General features: G+C 42.1%; 3 protein-coding genes across 5 annotated transcripts in view; all 3 read right to left on the bottom strand.

The window, feature by feature from the left end:
* Positions 1–87: 87 nt before the first annotated feature.
* On the bottom strand, positions 88–11320 carry nocta (nocturnin a). The gene is made up of 3 exons (XM_023417842.2): positions 10682–11320; positions 3567–3845; positions 88–3196 (listed from the first exon to the last, which is right to left on the bottom strand). Exons 1-3 carry the CDS (start codon positions 10884–10886, stop codon positions 2334–2336), a joined length of 1347 nt encoding a protein of 448 aa, XP_023273610.1. The 5' UTR covers positions 10887–11320; the 3' UTR covers positions 88–2333.
* Positions 11321–14131: 2811 nt separating this feature from the next.
* LOC111663570 (uncharacterized) lies at positions 14132–18119 on the bottom strand. Of its 3 annotated transcripts, none has more exons than XM_023417802.2 (4): positions 18002–18119; positions 15770–15826; positions 14976–15478; positions 14132–14798 (listed from the first exon to the last, which is right to left on the bottom strand). In XM_023417802.2, the coding sequence occupies exons 2-4, from the start codon at positions 15790–15792 to the stop codon at positions 14293–14295; spliced, it is 1032 nt and encodes a 343-aa protein (XP_023273570.1). In that variant the 5' UTR covers positions 15793–15826; positions 18002–18119; the 3' UTR covers positions 14132–14292. The 3 variants fall into 3 exon arrangements, with proteins under 3 accessions (XP_023273570.1, XP_023273572.1, XP_023273571.1); XM_023417804.2 differs by lacking the exon at positions 18002–18119 and adding an exon at positions 16035–17970; XM_023417803.2 differs by lacking the exon at positions 18002–18119 and adding an exon at positions 16515–17970.
* A 1515-nt stretch (positions 18120–19634) lies between these two features.
* The window catches only part of LOC111663598 (histone RNA hairpin-binding protein-like), a 7412-nt gene continuing 6010 nt past the window's right edge, over positions 19635–21036 (bottom strand). The window contains exon 6 of the mRNA XM_087177035.1: positions 19635–20287. Coding sequence (XP_087033161.1) covers positions 20225–20287 — 63 coding nt within the window. The 3' untranslated portion in view covers positions 19635–20224. The remainder of the gene's footprint in view (positions 20288–21036) is intronic.

Genomic DNA, 21036 nt, shown 5'->3' with positions numbered 1-21036 from the left:
TTTCACTTGTGTGTCCAGTGTGTAAGGATTATGACTCTGCACCTCAGTAATATTTCACAGTTGACAAAAATCTGAGCAGACACCACAAATATTTAAATCAATTTATTTGGACAGAAAATGTAAAAACAAGACAACACTTGAAGATGCTTGTTGTACAAAGTGGCTGTACTTCAACAATCATACAGGGACAAATCTATCAGCCCCAGTGGCACTGAATACACTGCATACTGTGGCTCCAAGATCAACACATCTAATGAAACATGCAAATAATTAAAACGTGAAGCTCTTCAGCACTATGACAAAACATGTTGCATAAAGAAAAACTAAATCATTCAGTGGAAGTTTCCAGATGACAGTAGAAATTAAACCAAGACTGTATCACTAATATCCCCAGTAATTTCAACAAACATGACTGACACTAACAAAAATTAGACATAGCAGAAGCTGAAACTGAGATTCAGGAAAATTTCGATCACTGGTGAATTGTCCCAATTTCAGAAAGCCATAAGAGTCACCCCAGGGTGCGTGTGTGCCTGCTAGTTACAGACTGTATGGTTACAAGTCGTAGATGAAGGTCCTCTGGGCCACAGACTCACCAACCTAGTGTGAGTTCTTCTAATATTGATGTTTCTCTATTCTGCTGTATGATCAGCTTGTTCTTGGAAGTGCTGTGATTGCTTTAAAGAATGTGGGAGCGCTGACAATATCAGAGAGATGAAAGTCACTACCTCATGGGAAGGACTTGCTGTCTATGGTGAGGTAGTTCGAACACTGTTGAAGCCAAATCATCTCCTGGCTTTTCCATCAGATGTTGAACGTACCTGTGGAGATTTGCTACCATTCAAACACAAGAGCATTAGTGAGGTCCAACCCTGAGGGTGGGTGATATGGTCTGGCTCATACTTGTTGCAGTTCATTCCTAAGGTGTTGGATGGGGTTGAGCTGAAAACTTTGCAGGCCTGGGCAAACTGGGAAAAACATTTCTTTATGCAGCTAGCTCTTTGCATGGGTGCATTGTGGAGCTGAATTATTATTTGAAATATTTTATGCCTTAGCATTCATGCTCAGTAATCACTTTATTAGCATTATTAACAGCACACTAACACTGGGTAGTTCCTCAGTTTTTCATTTCCACCCGATGTTGAAACTTTTCTGAGACTCCATGCTCCATGTTGACATGACTTAATAATATTCAGTCCATTCCTGACCTGCACTGCCCTATACTGTGATTTTTTTTTATTGTTCCTCTAAATGAGCATAGTTTGTAGATGTCATCACTCAGATTGGTAGCACATATTTCAGAAAAACGACAAAGATCTTCTAATAAAGGGTGATGCACAAGAAGCTGCGCCAAAGGGATGAAAATGGAACTTCTAACTGAGAAGCTTCATAGCAGCCATCAGGCGTCCAGCACTGAGGGCCAGCCGTCAACAGATCGCTCCCTTTAAAGTCCACTGGACCTGCTACACAGCCCATGTTGTGTCCAATTGCAACATGCAGAGAGCGTCCAGCGTCAACATGATCCTTGAACCAGTTTGTCAATGGCTGAGGCAGAGGCAAGCTATTCTGTGAGAGGGAGAAACAGCCAGTCGTTCACAATCAATCTGTTGACACAGTTTTGCCCTGGATGTTTATAATAACCTGCTATCAACTTTATTTAACAGTGAAGCACCTTTGTATGCCATTATTGGATAGTCACAGTGTGGACTGACAGGAAACTACTAGTCAGGAAGTCAAACAAGCAACAGTATGAGTAAAATTCATTTCTTTATTTATCTTTCATATATTAACATTTCTCCTTATGTTCAGTGTAGTCACAGCAACAACACGTCATGATGACCAATGTCGAACTGAAGAACCACCTGGGATTACTTCAGTGCAAAATAATTCATTTAGGGAAACTAAAGGAAAACCTGTTGATAATGGTAACATCGACTGATAAAAGTATAAAGAATAATTTAATAAAATTAAGTTACAGTCTTCTATGTATATAGGCAATAATAACTAAGTGCAGTTGGCCCCTCAGCTGCTGAATAACCAGAACATTTTGTTAAAGGGTTAGAAGACTGACAGGCTCTAGTGTGACTCGTGTCAGAGTCAAATTTAACTTCTTAACTGTTTGAAGTTCCTATGATGACCATGTTTAAAATAATAGCATTGTTACAGGAAGGGACACATTGTAAATTATTCACTCTGAAATCAGGTTCCACCATGATCCACTTCAAAATCACATTCTGAACTGTCCTAACTCTGATTTACAGTGTAACTTCATCATTGATAAGCAGTCGCCTCATTCAGTCCTCCTATTGGTCCAGAGCTCCTGTGACTGGAACCTACATCAACCTATGAAGTTCCTCCCTGAAACTGATGTCACAGAGCAGTGATAAATGGTCAGAGGGGTAGTGGTAGGAGGGGAGGCGGTCTGGACCTATCTGCTCTTCAGTGGGAATGTCCAACAGACAGTCCACACTCAAAGCATCATGGGTATACCAGATGTAGTCCAGCGTGCTGCAGCTCTCACCAGAGGGGCGGATCTTCCACGTGGTATAGGCTGGCTCTGTCTGTCCGTCAGAGCTCAACAGCTTGTATGCAGAGTTTAGGCCGAGGGGGGAGGAGCTGAAGCGTCTGTAAACGTCCTCTGAGGGCTCTGCGTTAAAGTCCCCACACACTACTAAAGGAACGATGGCTGACGCTGCCTCACTCTGACCGCCACCCCGGGACGTTATGTTTCGTAAACTCTGCAGCAGATCAGCACCCTGTGCACTACGCAGCCTCTCCCAGCCATTACGAGCTTTCAGATGGGTGACGGCCACGCACAGCTGCCGGCCCGTTACCCGGCAGTTCAACGTCTGAACGATGGCTACCTGGTTGGTGGGCAGCATCATGGCTGACAGCCGCAGGTGAGCTGTGGCCTGGAGGGAGAAGCGTGAGTGGCGATAAAACAGAGCGCAGCCGTCAGGACCGTTATTCTGCTCTACATCCAGACAGGGAGACCAGGGTTTTGCCAGAAAGCTGCCATGGTAACCCAGGCTGGCCATGATTGGCTGAAAAGTGTCGTAGTAGTGGTCCACTTCCTGTAGACACAGGATGTCGGGCCGGTAGGTGAGGATCTCCTCCAGGATCAAGTACTTCCTTTCCTGCCAGTTGAGAGCCTCCAGTGGACAGCGGACAAACCCGTCCTTCCCCTCACCAAGAGCTGGAACCAAAGAGACATTCATTTTCATACCAACACCTGACACATGCTAGCAACTTGGTGAAGCTGTTATAGACACGGAGCTGCTTAGAGCTAAATACTAACACATCTTTGCTTAGCATGTTAACATGCTAACATTTGCAATGTCTGATCCACTAGCTGTCAGTGTGAACAGTGGCCATTCAGATGATCACCAAAGTCAGTAGGATTCACTCTCTGAGGATCAGAGACCAAGGTGATGTACTGACTGGTGACAGACCACGCTGCTACTGTGGTTAAAACACCACTGAATGTAAATATAACTTCCAAATTTCTACATCTCACTGTAGTCCACATAAATCTATCATTGTATGGTTGATGCACAGATCTCTACCTTGGGCAAGTATGTTCCACTGCATCACCCGTATGGAGGGGTTGTCATTATGATGACAGGGTGCTGTGGTGCTGGGATAGACCAGATCCCGGTGTGGCCGGGCCGGTCGCTTCTGCAGGACATCCTCACACTCTCTGAGCAGCTGGTCTGGGTCTACCTCGGCCAGGTCCTGGTCTGGGCTTTCTTCCGGGTACGGGTCTGGTTGGGCCAAGGAGGAGCTGTTCAGCGACTGGGCCAACGTACCAAACAACCTGCTGCTGCCGCCACCCATTGGACAAACTGATGGAGAGGAAACAAGGGAGGGACATGTGTGGTTATAACAGTGTACTAGCCACCATGAGCAAATGGTGATACCAGACCAAGAACATATCAGCAAAACTGTTCTTTATTCTTTCCAAACATGACACGCAGGAGTGTAGTCTCACTCTAACAATAGCACCAGGTACTTTTTGTCAAGTGTTTCAGTTCTCATGAGTATGAATCATTGACTTTGTAGACCCAATACTTCGGTTGCTTACAGTCATTTCACAATTCATTTGTGCGGTTCTCTGTGAAAACCACTGAACTGAGAGACTGTATCCCCTCACTGCCAATGGAAGAGAGGCATGCCTACAGACTAGAGACAAGGTTTGGACGCTCTGCTGGTTACTTCGGCCTTTTCAGAACATACTGACTAAACATTTGCTCAGATCACTCACTGAGCGGCCGGTCATGAGAAAAACAGTCCAACAGTCCATCACATACCAAGGTAGAAGACTCTGACTGGACATTAATCTTGATGTTGATAGGCTGTTATCAACCTTAAATGTCTGCCTACATTATCCCTTAAACCACTGGCTAGCCAATAGCTTAATCTTTAAACTGTCAGATGTCTGTACAGAGACTGCTATTAGACATTTGTACTAACCCACTGAAACATATAATAACTTTAGGAAAGATCGTCTCACTGCCAATGTGTTGCTAGAACTGCCTGAAATTCCTGAATGGTACAACAGTAACAGTAGGTTGTCCCAGAGGTTTTGGTTTGTCCTCCCAGTCTGTTGACAGAATCCAGTATAGATTTACTGAGACAGAGATATAGAGTATTATTAGACATACATAACTTGTGCTGATGACACAACAGTAATGGGCCTCATCAGCAACAAGGATGAAACAGCTAACAGAGAAGAGGTGGACCTACTAGCGGCTTGGTATAAGACTACCAACCTTTCCCTAAACAGGGAAAACAAAGGAGGTTATCATTGCTGATCACACACCGCTGACCGCTGACACTGAAGAGCACAAAGTTCCTCAGAGTGCAGACTTTTTTGGTCACTTAACAAAAGCAGAAAACCATACACAAGTTTTTCTGAAATAAAACAAGTGAATATTTACATCACTTCAGATACTCATTCAATCAGTTTGTACTGAGGTCTGACACCCAGCCCAACTGAGGGGAGCAAAATGGATTTATTTTTGATGGTATTCAGACATATGTAGTTTAATAATGGATATATATACCACACGTCTGTTTAAGTAAAAGATTATTATTACACTGATATTGTAAATGTCTTACCCATGGCCTCCATTTCCTCTCACTTGTCACTGTCTCTGACTGTCACTGTCTACATCTCTGACTGTCTGTGACTCATCCTTTATCTGTCTCATCCTCCTGTCTGAATCATCACTTCCCACCCCTCCCTCACCCTGTCTCACTTGCTGGTTGACAGAATAACCTCTACAGAGAGAGGGGTGGGGGCAGGAAGCATCTTCGGAGATAGAGGAGGATAAAAAGAAACAGTAAGTAGTAAGTGGGAGGGGTTTTAATAAGAATGGACATGTTGTCCAACAGGTGGGGATGGCAGGAAAATCTGGTTTGGATACGCACGCACGCGCATGCGCACGCGCGCACACACACATACACACACACACACACACACACACACGTGCTGTCTGAGTAACTAAGGACAGAGGGAGGAGAAAGTGTGTGGTTGTTCTGTCGGTGACACAGTAACAAGGTTTACATGGACAGAGACTGTGGACTGAACTAATTCACTAATCTGATTTTGTATTCAGCCTCTTAGTTTAGTGTACCAACATGCTAACATTATCACAAACACAAAATACAGCTCAGAATAATGGGAATGTTTTTTTTTTTTTTATTGTAAACCAAAACATTAACTATTTTGTCCAATCCAGTATCAGAGCACAGAACCATAACTGATTTCTAACTTTTCTTTAATGGACAATTCGACTATATGTTCATAATAAAACACTGACGGTTGAGTGAGCGTGAGTGTAAATTTGACCAGCACAGAACCGGATATCTGAGACTGAACATTCAATCTCGTAAAAATCGTCCTCTGCTGATCGCCAGCCGATCGATTTGTGCATCTACCAAAGTTTTCCATGCCAAAGTTTTTAGATTACATCCCTTCAACCATGAATGTCGGTACAAAACTGCAGCCTCAAAACAACAGCACCACTAACTTCAGCCTCAAGATGAGGATATAGCTCCATGACTCCTTCATCGCTGCACTCTGATGCTGTCAAAGAGAAGCTTCAAATAACAGGATGAGCTGCTGTTTGATACAAGTTAACAGAAAAAGGTCTGGTGAGCAGACTCAACGAATTGGATTGAGTAAAAAGGACTATACACTACACAAACATGAACATAAGTACTTACAGGGAACAAAATCGATGACGGAAGCACACACATCAACACATACAGTTTTCAGCCTGTCTGAAGGTTATCCACCTAACACTATTCCTCCTGCCTCAGTCTTTGGCCTTAGAGCTGGAATGAGTCTGACAGTCTGCTGGAAGTGAGGAGGGAGAGACAGTGTGACTCTCATCAGAGACAGTCCAGTTCTGACTGACTGGCCTGTTCAAGAATGCTCTCTCTTTCACTCACACTCACACACACAAACACACACACACACACAGTAACAAAATGAGAACTGTGCAGTGTAAGCACTCCCTCAGGAGCATCAGTAAAGTGGAATGTCAGTCAACAATGAACTGTCAGACAGGCAAAGAATCCGTGCATGTTGTGTCTATGTGCATTCAGCATATTACCCATATATCCCCAGATATTCATACAGCACCAGGGAAGAAGGCTTCTATAGATGTCCTGCACACACACAGACACACACTTAAACTACTCAGCACTGTTAACAGCCAGGCTCCATTTCCTCCAATCGGGAGCTGGTCTTTCACTCTCACACACCAACACACACACCTGAGCACAAACACACACACAGGCTTCATGAACTATGTGATAGAAATGTGTCCAGTTCTACATTAACAAGTTGATGGTGCTTGTTTAGCACTCAACATTATTAAACGTTTATTTTTGCATTAATTTATGTTATGCTGTTCTCTGACAGATCTATTTTTTGGGGGGCTTTTGGGCCTTTATTGGACAGGACAGTAGAGAGACAGGAAATGGGGAGGCAGAGAGAGGGGGAATGACATGCAGCAAAGGCCGTGCGATGTGGGACTCAAACCGGGGCCAACTGCAGCGAGGACTGTAGCCTCTACACATGGGGCGCCTGCTTAGACCACTACGCCACACGACGCCCCCTGACATATCTATTATACATCGGTACACATGGACAAGTTGCAGTCAGTCAGTGTGTGTGTGTGTGTTTAGATTCCTTCATGACACTGACACCACAATGCAGTGAAAAACATGATTCCTGCTTTGTGCCTTTTTAGAAATACTATTCTTCTTCACTTCGACAGATATGAAGTGATGTACAGAATCACTGTATTGTGATACCATTGTATCATGATAACATTGTAACATTGTACTGTGAGATACTCTGTGATTCCCACACCTATTTTTCACTGCTGGTTAATATTGGTTGTCAAAAGGCATGCTGGGATACTTGTCTACCCCACGTGCATGTTGTTTTTTTTTCCCTGTGTGACATGGATATGTATACCCGTCCCAGGACAATATAGACGATCTACAGTACATTCACAAGTCATCCTCCACATCATCACAAGTGGGAGATGTGAAGAACACGTTGGAGCATTTGAAGCATATTGGCTAAATGAGAACACAAGAAGGATAGACAGACATTTCCAACCCAGTACAATATGTCCATGTCTTCACTCAAACCGTTTTTTTGTGCTCATGGTCCAGGACCAAGTGAAGCTGCTGTTTAATAATAATAATAATCCAGACTGTGGCGCTGGTTACACCGAAAGACCAAATTCCAGTTCATCTCCGCTGCTGTGGGGAAACACGTGCCTTTTAACTGAATTACCAGAATGACATTAGAAGAAGAGGTGCAGGGGGAAAAGTGAAAAGTGAATGAAGTATTGTCCTGTATTATGTGACAGTAACAGACACTGAGCTGAGTGAAACTGCTGAATTCCTGTAACACTGAGAAGGTTTTAAAAGATGACAACCACTTAAAATAAACAACCACTTACAAAGATCATCAGCTTTTCTCCAGACTTCATTAAACAGGTGTGTTAATAATAACTCTTTAGCTTTAAATGGACGCTAATACAGTCCTGACAAACTGATTAAACTGGTGTGGACTCTCTCTTGACCCAGGTCTTCTTTAGTGGATGGTTATGTAACTCAGCCTGACCAATCCCATTACTGATGGAGGCCGGTAAAGATCTGGAGTAAAATAAAGAGTTTTAGCCTCCAGAGGATTTGCACACAGACACCATTAAAGCGGATTATTTAAGGCCCAACCTGTTTCCTTTGACAATACTTAAAATAGACAAACCTTCAACCTGGTTAGAACTGCTTCCAGAGTTTGACCCACAAGCTGGTTCCTGACTGGCTCGCATTGAACCGGTATGAGTTTTTGAAGGCTGATATCTCTTTAAAATCAGGCTCTCTTCCACACAGTTAAAAATTATTTTGTTCCTTTCAAATCCATATTTTAAGTGTCACAACTTAACAGATCTGAATCAGGAGCTTAAATTTTTGGATCAAGAATGTGTGCATGTAAGTAAACTACATGTTATTTCATTGTGAAACAATCAATTCATGTCTTCTGCTGTTCATGGGAGCCACAGCTTGTGCTGAGGTCTGGGCGATATGGCTAAATGTATTATGACTGTATTTTTTTTTTCCATATGGATTGATATCAACAACTAGAATGGCACTCAGTAGAGCGCAGACCTCCCCCAAGACCTAACAAGGATACAAATTTCTGTGAGATCCATTTTCTGGATCCAGATTTATATTTGGATTTGCACCAAATTGTATAAAGTCATATATCTCAACACCATATATATGTCTGATGAGATCCAATTATTTCCTGAGAAATGAACAAAATGCTACATACTTCTCGTACATGTATATTTATTTCAACATAAACATGTCTTTAAAAGATCTACATACACTGATGTAAATATTGATGGTGCAGCACGGCCCAGGAGCTATCAGCTACATAACTTACTGCTACAGTGCAACAGGGTAACTGTGCAGGTGGGGGCTGAGCTGAATACAGAACAGATACAAATCACTCATCAGTTCATCGTCGTTGTTGTGGGTTTTTTTATATGTGTCAGGCTGCTTTATTTCCCAGTTCTAGTTGTGCTACTGCTGTCTTTCAGCCTCGTCAAGGAGTAAGCAGTTCAGTTTTATCTTCATAACTTCAGTTACTTGTGAAAGTGACTTGTAATGAATAAAACAATACCAAACCAAGCCCTTGGAAAACCCAGTATATATCGGTTTAACCCTCATCATTGTCTGGGCATCTGCTAACACAGCTATTCTTTTAGAAATAAATATTATTCATAGAATCTGCTGCTGTTTCAGAAACACCAGCAATGCCTTTATAATGACAGTTGATGGTGTACAGCGGCTTTTTCTCACATTTAAAGTAAGAAGTTAATATCTCAGCACCAAGTCCAGCTCTTGCTCTCCACAGGTGACCTATGAACCTATTTGTCATCTAGTGAAGTAGAGCATTAATGCTGTGAGACAAAGAAGTGCAGTGTCATGGTTCAGTGACAGGAAGGAAATGGAGGCTGCTTCAACAGATTACCAGTAAGAGGTCTCTGATTAAGACCCACAGGAGAGGACACCAAGAACTTCCTGTGTTACTGTTTGAGAAAGGGAAGAACTGTTACCAAGCAGGAGCAGTGTTAGCCTCCCTGGCTAAAGTGATAAAGAATAGAGCACCACCTTTGGCAGCTCCAAGGAATACACTGATTGGTTGACAGGTAAAAGGGTCATGATACAAATTTCATATTTCATAGCTGTTCTGTTTTATCTAGCATCAAGGACAAGCATGTATAACGTGCGTATAACACCAGATAATAATTAGCCAACGTGTAAAAAGAGTTTCAACATCTACACTTCAATGACCACTGTCATCTGCCCATGAAGACCCTGTCACAGTCAATAGTGTAAGTAAGAGGCCCTTGAGTAAAGATTGCTTTGTCAAAGTAATTATTATTTTGGGCACATACTGGTAGAAAACCTGACTTCTCTTTAACCTAGGCTGAAGTTTTGTGTGCAGTTTTATGTGTTTGTGAAGTTTTAAAGTTCAGTACATTTCCTCTAACTGATAGTTGTTTGAGTCGACTCCACATATACATATATAAGGTAGGTCAGTGGGTCTCTGTGGACTGGAAAGACTCCTGAGGATTGATGTCTGTTACATCATCAGTTTCACATATGGATGGGTGAAACACATGCTGAGTCTAACCTGTGTGTCTGCCCGGTAAGATAGTTTTACATCTAGGGTAATGAGAGGTAATGAGACCTTTAACCTTTCTTACATGAACAAATCTTAAATGATAAGCATTGTCTCTGCCAAAACGCGTGATTTAAATTCTTATGAACCATTACTGTGTGTGTGTGTGTGTGTGTGTGTGTGTGTGTGTGTGTGTGTGTGTGTGTGGTAACACCGACTGAGAGTACGCTCAGGATCATGAAAAGCAGCAGGGTTATGAAGTGATTTAGAGACAGTATCCAGTGTAGGATGACTACCATCCATTCACAAACCATACTAGTGGTTTTGACACGTCACACACTGATGAGTAAGCGCGTTTTAACCGTTCACATTATTTGAACGGAGTTTGGTAGAAACAGAGTCGCGTTGTTTTATGGCCCCAGACTATACCGACTACTATCCTGAAGTGTACATTACCTGGTGCTGCCCCAGTGGTGGAAGTTCCGCTCGGCTTCAGCTGGGGACAAGTCCCTGTGACTCCTCTTCCTCCGACCCCGAAGTATCGTGGTCCCGTCGGGTTTGACACTGCTCCCGTTGAAAACGGTCTCCTAGCTGCCGGTCCATTCCGCGAGGACACACACAGCTGGTTCAATAAAGCCGAACAGCGACGAGCTGGATTCATCACTGACTGTTCCGAGTCCAAAAAGAGACACCTCTAAGTTACAGGGAGTGTGTCGTTGTCCTTTCACCTGTAACACTCAAACCGAGCCATGTATTCAACAAGAAGCCAGAGAACGTTCCCCCGACACGCGGGCTAACGCCATTCGTTTCTCTTTGTACTTCTGAAGGCAACAGTCAACCGGCAACCGTTGCATCATTTTTCTGGTCGAGTCACGGAACACCGGCTACTGAGGGGTTGGCCAAAGATGGGCTAGTCCGTGACGTTTTCAGGAGGGAATCAAACACTTTGTAGTTGACTATTTAGTGTATATATACCATAGTATATAATATTACATAAGTTAATGTGGTTTGTGGAAAATGTATGTGACTGTTTTATTTTCCTTCGCAAACGGATAAAAGTCTAAATCTAGAAAAGGTACATACAACAACCCCTGATCTCAGCAGTGGTTCGAGCCGTACAATATTTGTACTAAAGAAGCGAAAAGAGGGCGTTAACTTTTCATAATCAATCCAATCAGCGTTCAGCGCGTTTATTACATAGGAATGACGGCTCTGACGTAAACAGCACGCCCCTCCAATCAGCTTCCTGCACTATCTACGCAGTCTTTTCTGAAATTACATAACTTTCTATACAGAACAGCCTGGTCTCGATCAACCTCTCAACCAAAAGAATAAACAAAATTAAAGGGAGAAAGATCAATTCTTTCTGTCTGTCTTTCTTTCTTTCTTTCTTTCTTTCTTTCTTTCTTTCTTTCTTTTTGTATGTCATAGACTGTCACTGTGGTCTTGATTTTTTAATCATTATTATACCTACTGTCAATTCAACACATACCAAATAAAATGTTAAGAGAAATCTGTATCTTCAATTTTTTTTTTTTACCAAGAAATTAGGTCTAGTATAATAAGTATATGGTTAATGGTAAATGAAAAAAGGTGAGTTGCAGAATATTTGAGTGTGTGAAAGCCACATCATTTGAATACCAAAGTCTGGCCCATATACTTCCACACCTAGGCAGATTTCAGCTGTTATTGGCTGACAGCCAGAAGATTCTCTGTGTGCAGCAGAATTAGTCCAGATGTGGAAGTAGCATTAATGTTGTATATGGACCACATTTGGGCCATGGAGCCAGGTGTATACTGGGCCAGGTGAAAAGCATGTGGCCCAAGTATGGGCCAGATTTATTTTGTTTTCTGGGAAAGAAGTGCTTAATGGTCTTTTTTGTAACCAAGTGCTATGGCTTATCTGTCACTCCCTTCCATGTTCCCTTTTCCTGTTTTGATCTGTATTAGAGTTAAACTAATGTTCCAGAGCCATGATGTAACTGGATCAAGGGTCAGTAAAGTCAGGATCCAGGCCAGTTTCTCTATCAATTATTCATCAACTCAAACACAGAACAAAACAGTGCTCTCATGGCTGTATGAGTTGTTCCAGGTTTGTTTTCAAAGAATGTGTTATGTAAATTCATTGCTATATGTATAGCTTTAACACTGGAAAACAGAAGGAAAGAAAACAAAGCAAAGCATAATAAATTATAATAATTATGAACAGCAGCCCCCAGTGTGTAACCATCAGGGACTTAACAGTGTCACATAAAGGCCAATTCATCTATGTCCTTATGTAATGTCATCATCTGCCCATGTCCGTGAGGTTCTATGTGACTCCCTGTGCAGAGGTCCGTGTGCAGCCCAAAATTTGTGGCCGCAGACTGTACAGATGAGAGAAGAAGATCTGGCCTTACACACATTTATATGATTCCTCTTTGAAACAATAAAGTCAACCATATGTCCTGGCCCCATTCTGCTATTCTCATTATGTGGATGTGCATTCTATTTTCTCCTTTTGCATTTGTCTTTTTCCAGTGCTTGATTTTTAAAGCGGTCGACAAACAAAGCTGTGTTGCATTTCATTCACCAACTGGAATGTGTGACGTCCTGATGTGGTAAATGGATGGACTTGCACTTATACAGCACTTTTCTAGTCTTACTGACCACTCACATTCAACCATTCACACATCACAGTCATACTCTGATGGAACAGCCATCAGGGGCAACATGGGGTTCATGACTTCAACATGCAGCCTGGAGGAGCCAGGGATCGAACCACTGATCTTCTAATCAGTGAATGACCTGCTGTACCTCCAGATCCACAGCTGCCCTCTGACATGTTATCATGTTCCCTCCGGTTGTTGTTTTTAGTGTGTTTTGCTGCTCTGTTTTGATTTAGTTATTTTAACTATTTCTATTACTTCATTACAGTGGCTAATTACCTGTTGTACATTTAAACATGTACACACTAGTTCTGTCCACACACTTATAGCTAATCCAAAGCTGATGACATGCTTCAGATCTGCTAGTTACTGTAGCTTAGCAGCAAGTGATGGCTTCTGTCTCTCCCTCTCACTCCCCTGTTCTCCCTTGCTTGGTGTGCCTGGTGTTTATCTACTCCTCTGCCTCCTTTAGTATTAGTGTAGCTCCCTCTGTCGCTCCTCGTCTACCCTCAGCAGTTCCCACTAGCTGGTTGCAGCAGGAAGAATATGCTAGTCTGAATGAATCAACACCTGCTACTTTTATCTGACTTAGTTCTTAGTACAGATAAAGTCATTATAATGGATGATGTCAGCATACATATAGATGTTGACAGCCACAGCCTCAGCTCTGCATTTAATTCACTAGTAGACTAGTAGACAGGAATGCCAACGCAGACCCCGACTGTATTGTGGATGGAACCACATGTGTGTCCACACAACCAGAGAAAAGTCTGCAGCTGCCTTTGGATGCACTGTGTGTCCAAGGCTTTAGTTGTGTTGCAGGTTTAGTGTCTTTTCTTCCTGTTTCTATGCTCCCATCTGGTGGTCATTTAATGAAAATGCATCATTTGGAGTCCACAGTTTTTGATAAGTGAACAAACACCTTTTTCTTTACATACTTCCTTATGTGTTATTTCATAGTTCAGATGTCTTCAGTATCAAAATGCAGAAAAACCTATGAATGGATGGGTGTGTCCAAACCTTTGAGTGGTACTGTATATGATGTGTGTTACTCCAATGAAGAGGTACGATGGGGTTTTTCACCTAGGATGCATGTGTTGGGGGTTCAACTCATGGCTGCTACTTGAGTCCCTGACTATAACCACCGTGACACAGCTGGCACCTGAATCTGGCTTTCACAGAGAAACATAGATTGCTCCGTGCAAAGGACTAAAACACTTGTGAACTATTATAAGTGAAATAAAAAAAACTGGAGAACTCAATTTAAAGTACTTTATTGTGCAAGGGTGCCAATAACAATCTACAAATGTATGTGGATAAATTGAAATATTTGTGAGGTGAAAGGTTTTTTGTGTAATTCATTCATGGTTACAACAAACATCAATTTTGACTATTGGAGAAAAAAAAAAATCTTGCAAATCAGTAATAATCATTTAAAGTCTCACTGGTGCCAGGAAGTTCTTTTAGTTTGTTATGGTTCCTCTTCATGTCCCAAATCAGTGTCTTGATGCCTTGTGTGTGCAGCAGCTCATCTCCAGTGATCTGAGACAGTGCTGTTGTCATCTCCTCCATCACCCTAATCACAGGCGCCAGCAGGATCTGGTGTCGGGTCTGCAGCTCTGCCACACTCCCCACCCCACTCAGCTTCCCCAGCTGATGGACAGCTCTTCTCATTTTATTCTGAAAATCAGCAACAACCTGCCGCTGCACAGACATGTCCCGCAGTTTGGCATCCGTCTCATGAATCTTATTGTCAGTCTCTTTAATGTCACGCTGAGCTTGAGAGATCTGGGATTCATATTTAGACACTTTGTCGGAGTATGATTCGACCTGAGATTCACAGCTGTTTACCTCCCGTTTAGCTGTGCGGACAGCATCAGAGGCCTCGTTCATCTCTGATTCCCCAATAATAGCCAAGGTTGCCCCTGAGATTAAAATAGATAAATAATGAAAAACATGTTGTTAGTGTGAACTGTCCAAAAAATCTTCATTTCTTCAGTGATCATCAGTCTCCTATTTATTTTAGTCAGCGATATAATCACTTTACTATATAACTATGTTTAAAATAACTTGAATGGTTATAACCTGCTGTGATTACTTACCAGGAATCCATCCCACAAATGGTATGAACATTAAACCAATCCCAACATTCCTCATTGTCTCTGCCTCGTCTCTCCTCCGCCTCATGCTGGAAAGGGTGTCTTCTGCTGACACCAGGTTTCTCTTCTCTGTCTCCAGAGCTTCACGGTAACTCGCTAGAGAGGATCTGTGTGACTCCAGCTTTGTTTTCAAGTTCTGTAACTCACCCTCTTTCTTCTTTTTCTGCCTTGCTAAATCACTCTGCATTGCAGTGAGATGCTCAGTCTCCCAATCCAGGCGTTGAAGCTCTGTTTTGGCTACCTCCTCTGATGCCTGCATCTGCTGCTTCATGTTCTCAATCTGTTGTCTGATATCACGGAATTGCTTGGATCCAGGAAGAACCATGTCTCCATTTACACTGAGGAGCATCTCTGAAACATTGTTGAAGGAACAGAGTCCTTTCTTCAGCGGCTGAAGCACAGCCTGGACCAGTTCCCTCAACTGACATTGCTGCTGCCCTACAGATCTGTGAGTGCAGAGAGGAAAGGGTTAAAGCCTAGAAGCTGAACAGACGGACCTCAGATGATCTGAGAGGAGCCGGATTGGTGCCAAACATCACTTACACTCACAATTTCTATTCATTAGGCCTAAATCAATAGAAATGAGTACTGATAGTGTATAACTAGAGTTTGATAGTGTATAATCAAACTGTAATTGAACATACGTCAGCATGCCTCACACTGATGTACTGCAGAAGTGACCAGTAGGATAAGGCAGCATGCAGTTTCAATACAGTGAACTCCATTCTAATACATACCTACAAGACATGGCTCGATGCATGAACACTGCAAAGTCAAAGCCGGATACTTGACAACTGCAAGATGAAAACAAAAACTTTAAAAATTACAAATTGGTAATGGTTTATTTGATCCTTATTTAGCTCTCCAGACAATTATAGAATAAAATATCATATGGAAATAGTGGTGTGCTATCTTTATTAGTGGAGAGGATCCTGGTTCTTTTCCATAAAGACAAGTTTGACTCTGGGTCTTCTTTTTCCAATATGCCCCAATAGCAATTACCATGGAAGTTAAAGCTGTAAACAGTACTGATTGAGCCGTTGCTCTATCTGGCACATCAGTGGTGCTGGCGAGATGCTGGCGAGATGCTGGCGAGATGCTGGTTTACGCCGCTGTGCACTTTTGCAACCATTAGATGCAACGCAACGCAAACCAACACAACCGAGTAAAATGTTTCTGGCATGGGGTGTGTGGCAGTGGACATGATGTCACGCACATTTTGTATCGCTTCCGGTGTCCACTACGTGGCGCTAGAGAACATGCACCAAACATGCATAATGTTAGTGTAGATAAGATGCCACTAACTGAATTGCTGCAAACTGCAGGAATTTGAGATGTTTACTAAGATCTTCCTGTTATCTACTGGGTTAAAGTTGAACAGGCTGCTGTGCTGCAGAGAGGGGGTCCTGAGGGATAGAATCATTAATCATGTGTAAACTAAAAGCAACTCATAGAACTACAAGTAAAATACAAGAAACCTACAAGTGCGTCCCAGCTGGGTGTATCACTTCTTGTGTCCGCTGGAAACGCTTCCTCGGTCGTCTGTGCTACGTGCTGCGCGTCTGTTTGCTTGTGTTGTGATTACTTGTCGCACCATTATCTCTTTGTGTCATGCTCAATGGCGGATTTAGATACGGGCGACATGGGCAGCCTCGGGTGGAGCGGGCGCTCGCCAAAAAAAAGAAGAAAAAAAAAAGGCACATTTGCGCGATCGTTTGCTATCGCTACTTTGCACATCGCAAAGTAGCGACCTCATGAGGTCAAGGGAAGATGTGAAGGAGGATTCATGAGGACTTAAGAAAAGATAATTGCAGTGCAGAGAGAGTCTGACTGCACTGACACTAAATGCTGGGCTTTGTCCCGCCCATCGGACGCTCAGCGTCTCTGGGGGTCTATGGGACAGTGGGCGGGCCCGGACGCTCGGCTTCTGCATGATGATTGGATGATCTGTCTGAGGCTGAGTCCCTTTTTGATTGACAGCGAAATGAGCGAATCAACGATCTTGAAGTAAAAGCATCCACCGGAGCCGTTTTCAAGTTTTTCATTCCGTTGTTCGGAGTTGATCTGGAGACGTTACTGATCCTCAGCGACTTTGTCTTTGTTAAAACTGACTAGCGACTCTCTTCTGTCACTCTGCGAATTTACATATAAATAAACGGACACATTTTATGATGTAGGCCGAAAATGAGCTTCCCCTCCTTATAGGACCAGCAGCCACCTCTGATTCAGACATACGGTTATAGTTTCCGGTCATAGGCCCTTTTGACATTTCTGTACAATTGTTAACTAGAGAAAATTAATTTTTTAGTGCTTTACACAATAGGAGGGGATTTAGTGAAATGACATTTATGTATAGACTGTAGTATTTAGTTATGATGGTACTGTTAACTAGAAATGTGCTCTTTACCCTGTTGGCTATAGAGCCTGCTGGCCACGTCCAAGCCCAGTCACTGCACAACTTTGCATTTTTCAACTGTCCTAAGCGCCTCGATAATGCGTTTTTCCAGCAGAATAGTAATAATACATATAGAAATATGAGGAGGGTCTTCGCACCCATCGGCAATCGGCGATGTTAATGATTTTCTGACCAAGTTCCAGGTGGATCTGGTTGACCTGCTAGGAGTCAATAGTCTAACTGGTGTGTCTACTCATTCTGTACATGTAGGTGAAATGTAACGCCGCTCCTAAAAGATTTGCAGACTTGCAACAAAAAAAAAGATAATGCGCTGGATTAATAAACAGTACTTGCAGTAGAGTCCTTGCACCACCCAGTGCTTGGGCCCTACTAAAAACATTAATGATCTCTCCAAAAACAATAGGTCCCAGCACCTTCAGTGTTGGGCCATAATTAAATGTACGATAAAAACAATGAATGAAAAGAGCTCACATGCATTATTCACTTTAGTATAGGCTATACTGATGTAGTGGTCACATAGATCACAGATGTTGTAGATATGTCTGAAACCAACCTGTTGAAGAACGCTCCGTGCTGTCCTCTGTCCTTCTGCAGTCACAGTTCCACTATTTCAAGTTTACTCAGGGGAAGGGTGTGTCCAAGCAAGGAAATGTGGAGCCTAGTTAAAGTGTGTGTGTATGGTCATGTGATTTCAGAGAAACTATGTCGATTTCCAAGCAGTGGTTGAGCAAAGTGAAAGAGAAAGAACAGGAGGGTGCTTATATGTAACCGGGTCAGTCAGGTCATCCTATTGGAGCGGGATGGGGTGTGTGTGTGTGTGTGTGTGTGTGTGTGTTATACTGTACATGAAATATGTAACTATAATTATATAACATAACTGGTGGTTATATACATGAAACTATAGCAGGGCAAATTAAATCTAATATTAAATCTAACCCTAGAGTTATGGACCCAAAGATGCGGCCTGTCCTCCTCTTCCCACCATCACAGTGACAGGACACAAAGGATCCTTCTCTCACAAACAGACAAACAACCTTTTTCATGGCCCACTTGCAACTCTCAAAAATGTTGGTGGTCCACATCCGATGCCATAACAATATGGAGGTCAAAAAATGCTTTCTCAGAGCACTTTTTATATTTAATAATGTTTTTAAATTTATTTCAATGATGACGATGCAATATTCAGGACTGACCTGAAAACAGGGGAAGCTCAGAGGAGAGATCACTTGTCAATTAACCATGTGTGTCTGACTTTTCCCCTAATTCTTCCTGTTGCTAATCAGCTAACCAGAGCAAACAAGTGGTCTGGCTATCAGCAACATACACATTCCTATCATTGGCTCATCACCTGATACCTAAATATCAGGAAAAGGGGAGTTTCATTTTTCAATGTTTTGAAAGATAATTTCATTTTAAAACAACAGTATTTATACTTCTATTTTTATTTTTTTATAATTACATATTTTCACCCAAATTTCTTGGTTCTGAAAATCGTGTGTGTGTGGTCATGTGATTTCAGAGAAACTGATTTCCAACCAGGGGTGGAGCAAAGTGAAAGAACAGATGGGGGTTGTATCTGTATATAGACGGGGTCAGTCAGGTCGTCCTATAATTATATATTAGCTAACTATGATTACATTATTAGCTAACTATGATTACATTATATATATATATATATATATATATATATATATATATATAAAACACACACATACACACACACACAAAGTCAAGCCCGAAATTATTCATACCCTTGGCAAATTTTGACTTAAAGTTACTTTTATTCAACCAGCAAGTTTTTTTTTTTTGACCGGAAGTCATTTTAGTACAGGCTATACTGACTTACTGGTGACATGGATCACAGCTGATCATAGATCACTTCAACTGAAGAAAACATGCAAATAAACAAAGTGAAAATTATTCAGAAAACATGTTGATCAGTTTGACAACACAAAGACTCACAACAACCAACGTCCACGTTCTCTATAGAGTCTCATTCATCCACTTTAATTATAGTCGATCCAGCAGCTAGTACAGAGGTCAAAGGTTAGTTTTCTGCTCTTACAGGACTGGTGATAAACTTAACAGTATACATGGAGAACTGGTGGGTTGTGTTGCCACTTAAGCCTGAATACAGCTGACCCACAGCAGCAGCAGCAGCAGCAGAAACAACCCAAAGACAAGACTCAAGATTCAAGTTTTTTTTATTTGAAAGTCTTCACCATGAAGCAAACAGCAATAAGAAACACACAGTAACATTAGTATTAAAAACCAACCCATGTAAAAACAAATAACAGCCCAATATCACTGAAGAAGTGCTCTTCAGTGTTCACAACTAATTCTTGTCCATATGAATAATTAAAAGGAAAATACCTTGGTTTGCCTATCTCCCTGGACTTCAGTCTGTTTCTATGTATCTTACAGTCAGGTAAGTTTGAACATCAGAACCTGGATGCCTGCTGCAGCAGGCCACAGATCAGATTAACATGCAGCTGGAAAAAGACTCCCTGAGCAGATTAATAATCTGGAAAAGGACCCAGCATGTGGGTCAAGAAGCACAAGGATGAAAGAAAACATAACATGTTACAGTGCTGAACTAACAACAACCAGCTCAGACACACGCACAGCACCGTGAGGTGTCGCCTTGAGAAGATCAAGTAGCTGGTGCCTGGAACAGAGGCATTCTGGGTAACATGATGGGCTGTGCAGGGAAACAGCTGAACCAGTTGAGATGTGTGTGAATGAGTGCGTTGGGTTTTTTTTTTGGGAGGATGAGCTACGCCGACTCAGGATCTTCTGTCTTCTGTAGTTTAACTGGAGTTCCCAGACAGTCCTCACCCTGAACAAGAGACACACGTTCAGGAGCAGCTACACCACATTATACTTATAAACATATGAATTTGAACTGTGTATTTGCCTTCAGGCAATTGTGACTTTTTGCATGTTCAGATGACCTGCAGTGCTCTGACAGAAAGACTGGCGGTTGTCATGGTGATTCATTTGAACTGAACGATGGACCAAACAGCTTCAACTCTGACTCTTCAAATAAAAAGGAACTACAGTTTTCGTTCAACACTCAGTTGATGAAAATGTGTAATTGTAGATTTGTAAGTTTTCAACAGATTCAGATTTCAGGACCTTGTGAGGCAGCAGAATGACTCCATCTTTCCAGACTCTAAGATATTGGACTGAGGCTGAATCAATCAGCATCTTCTGAGGGAGAAGCAACTGGCTGCTACAGGTGTGATGACAGCAAGAAGTGACTGTTCACATACTGACAGCTTGCCAATTACTTCATCGAGATGGTTATTTATTAAATTCAAAAAACCACTAAAACCAAAGGAGCATGCCATTGTTTTCGATGATACAGAAGGTTTCCTGTTACTGTTAGGAAACTCTGGGGCTGCAATCATTTTGAAGATTGGGTGGGAAGTATTTATATAGGTGAAACTAATATCCTGAAAGAGAAGCGCTCTCAGAAAAATATGAGGAATACTCTCAGTTATGTTACTGTCCCATCATCTCAATGTGTTTGGTCTAACCTATTTAGTGATATACAAGTGGGTAAAAGCATGGAGAATCTCTTAT

Source organism: Seriola lalandi, unplaced genomic scaffold (genome assembly GCF_002814215.2).
Source record: "Seriola lalandi dorsalis isolate HSWRI2012SDOR001 ecotype SW California unplaced genomic scaffold, Sedor1 jcf7180002054578, whole genome shotgun sequence".
Taxonomy (NCBI): Eukaryota; Metazoa; Chordata; class Actinopteri; order Carangiformes; family Carangidae; genus Seriola; species Seriola lalandi.
The sequence above is the reverse complement of the archived record's forward strand: the minus strand, read 5'-3'. Positions and strand labels throughout refer to the sequence as shown.

Coding starts and splice junctions, on each gene's coding strand:
- nocta (XM_023417842.2), bottom strand. CDS start 10,886: ATGAATCCAGCTCGTCGCTGTTCGGCTTTATTGAACCAGCTGTGTGTG. Junction 3,846..10,681: donor CACCACTGGGGCAGCACCAG/GTAATGTACACT, acceptor CCTCTCCATCAG/TTTGTCCAATGGGTGGCGGC. Junction 3,197..3,566: donor GTGGAACATACTTGCCCAAG/GTAGAGATCTGT, acceptor CTTTGGTTCCAG/CTCTTGGTGAGGGGAAGGAC.
- LOC111663570 (XM_023417802.2), bottom strand. CDS start 15,792: ATGCATCGAGCCATGTCTTGTAG. Junction 15,479..15,769: donor CATCGAGCCATGTCTTGTAG/GTATGTATTAGA, acceptor CTGCACTCACAG/ATCTGTAGGGCAGCAGCAAT. Junction 14,799..14,975: donor ATTTGTGGGATGGATTCCTG/GTAAGTAATCAC, acceptor TTTTAATCTCAG/GGGCAACCTTGGCTATTATT.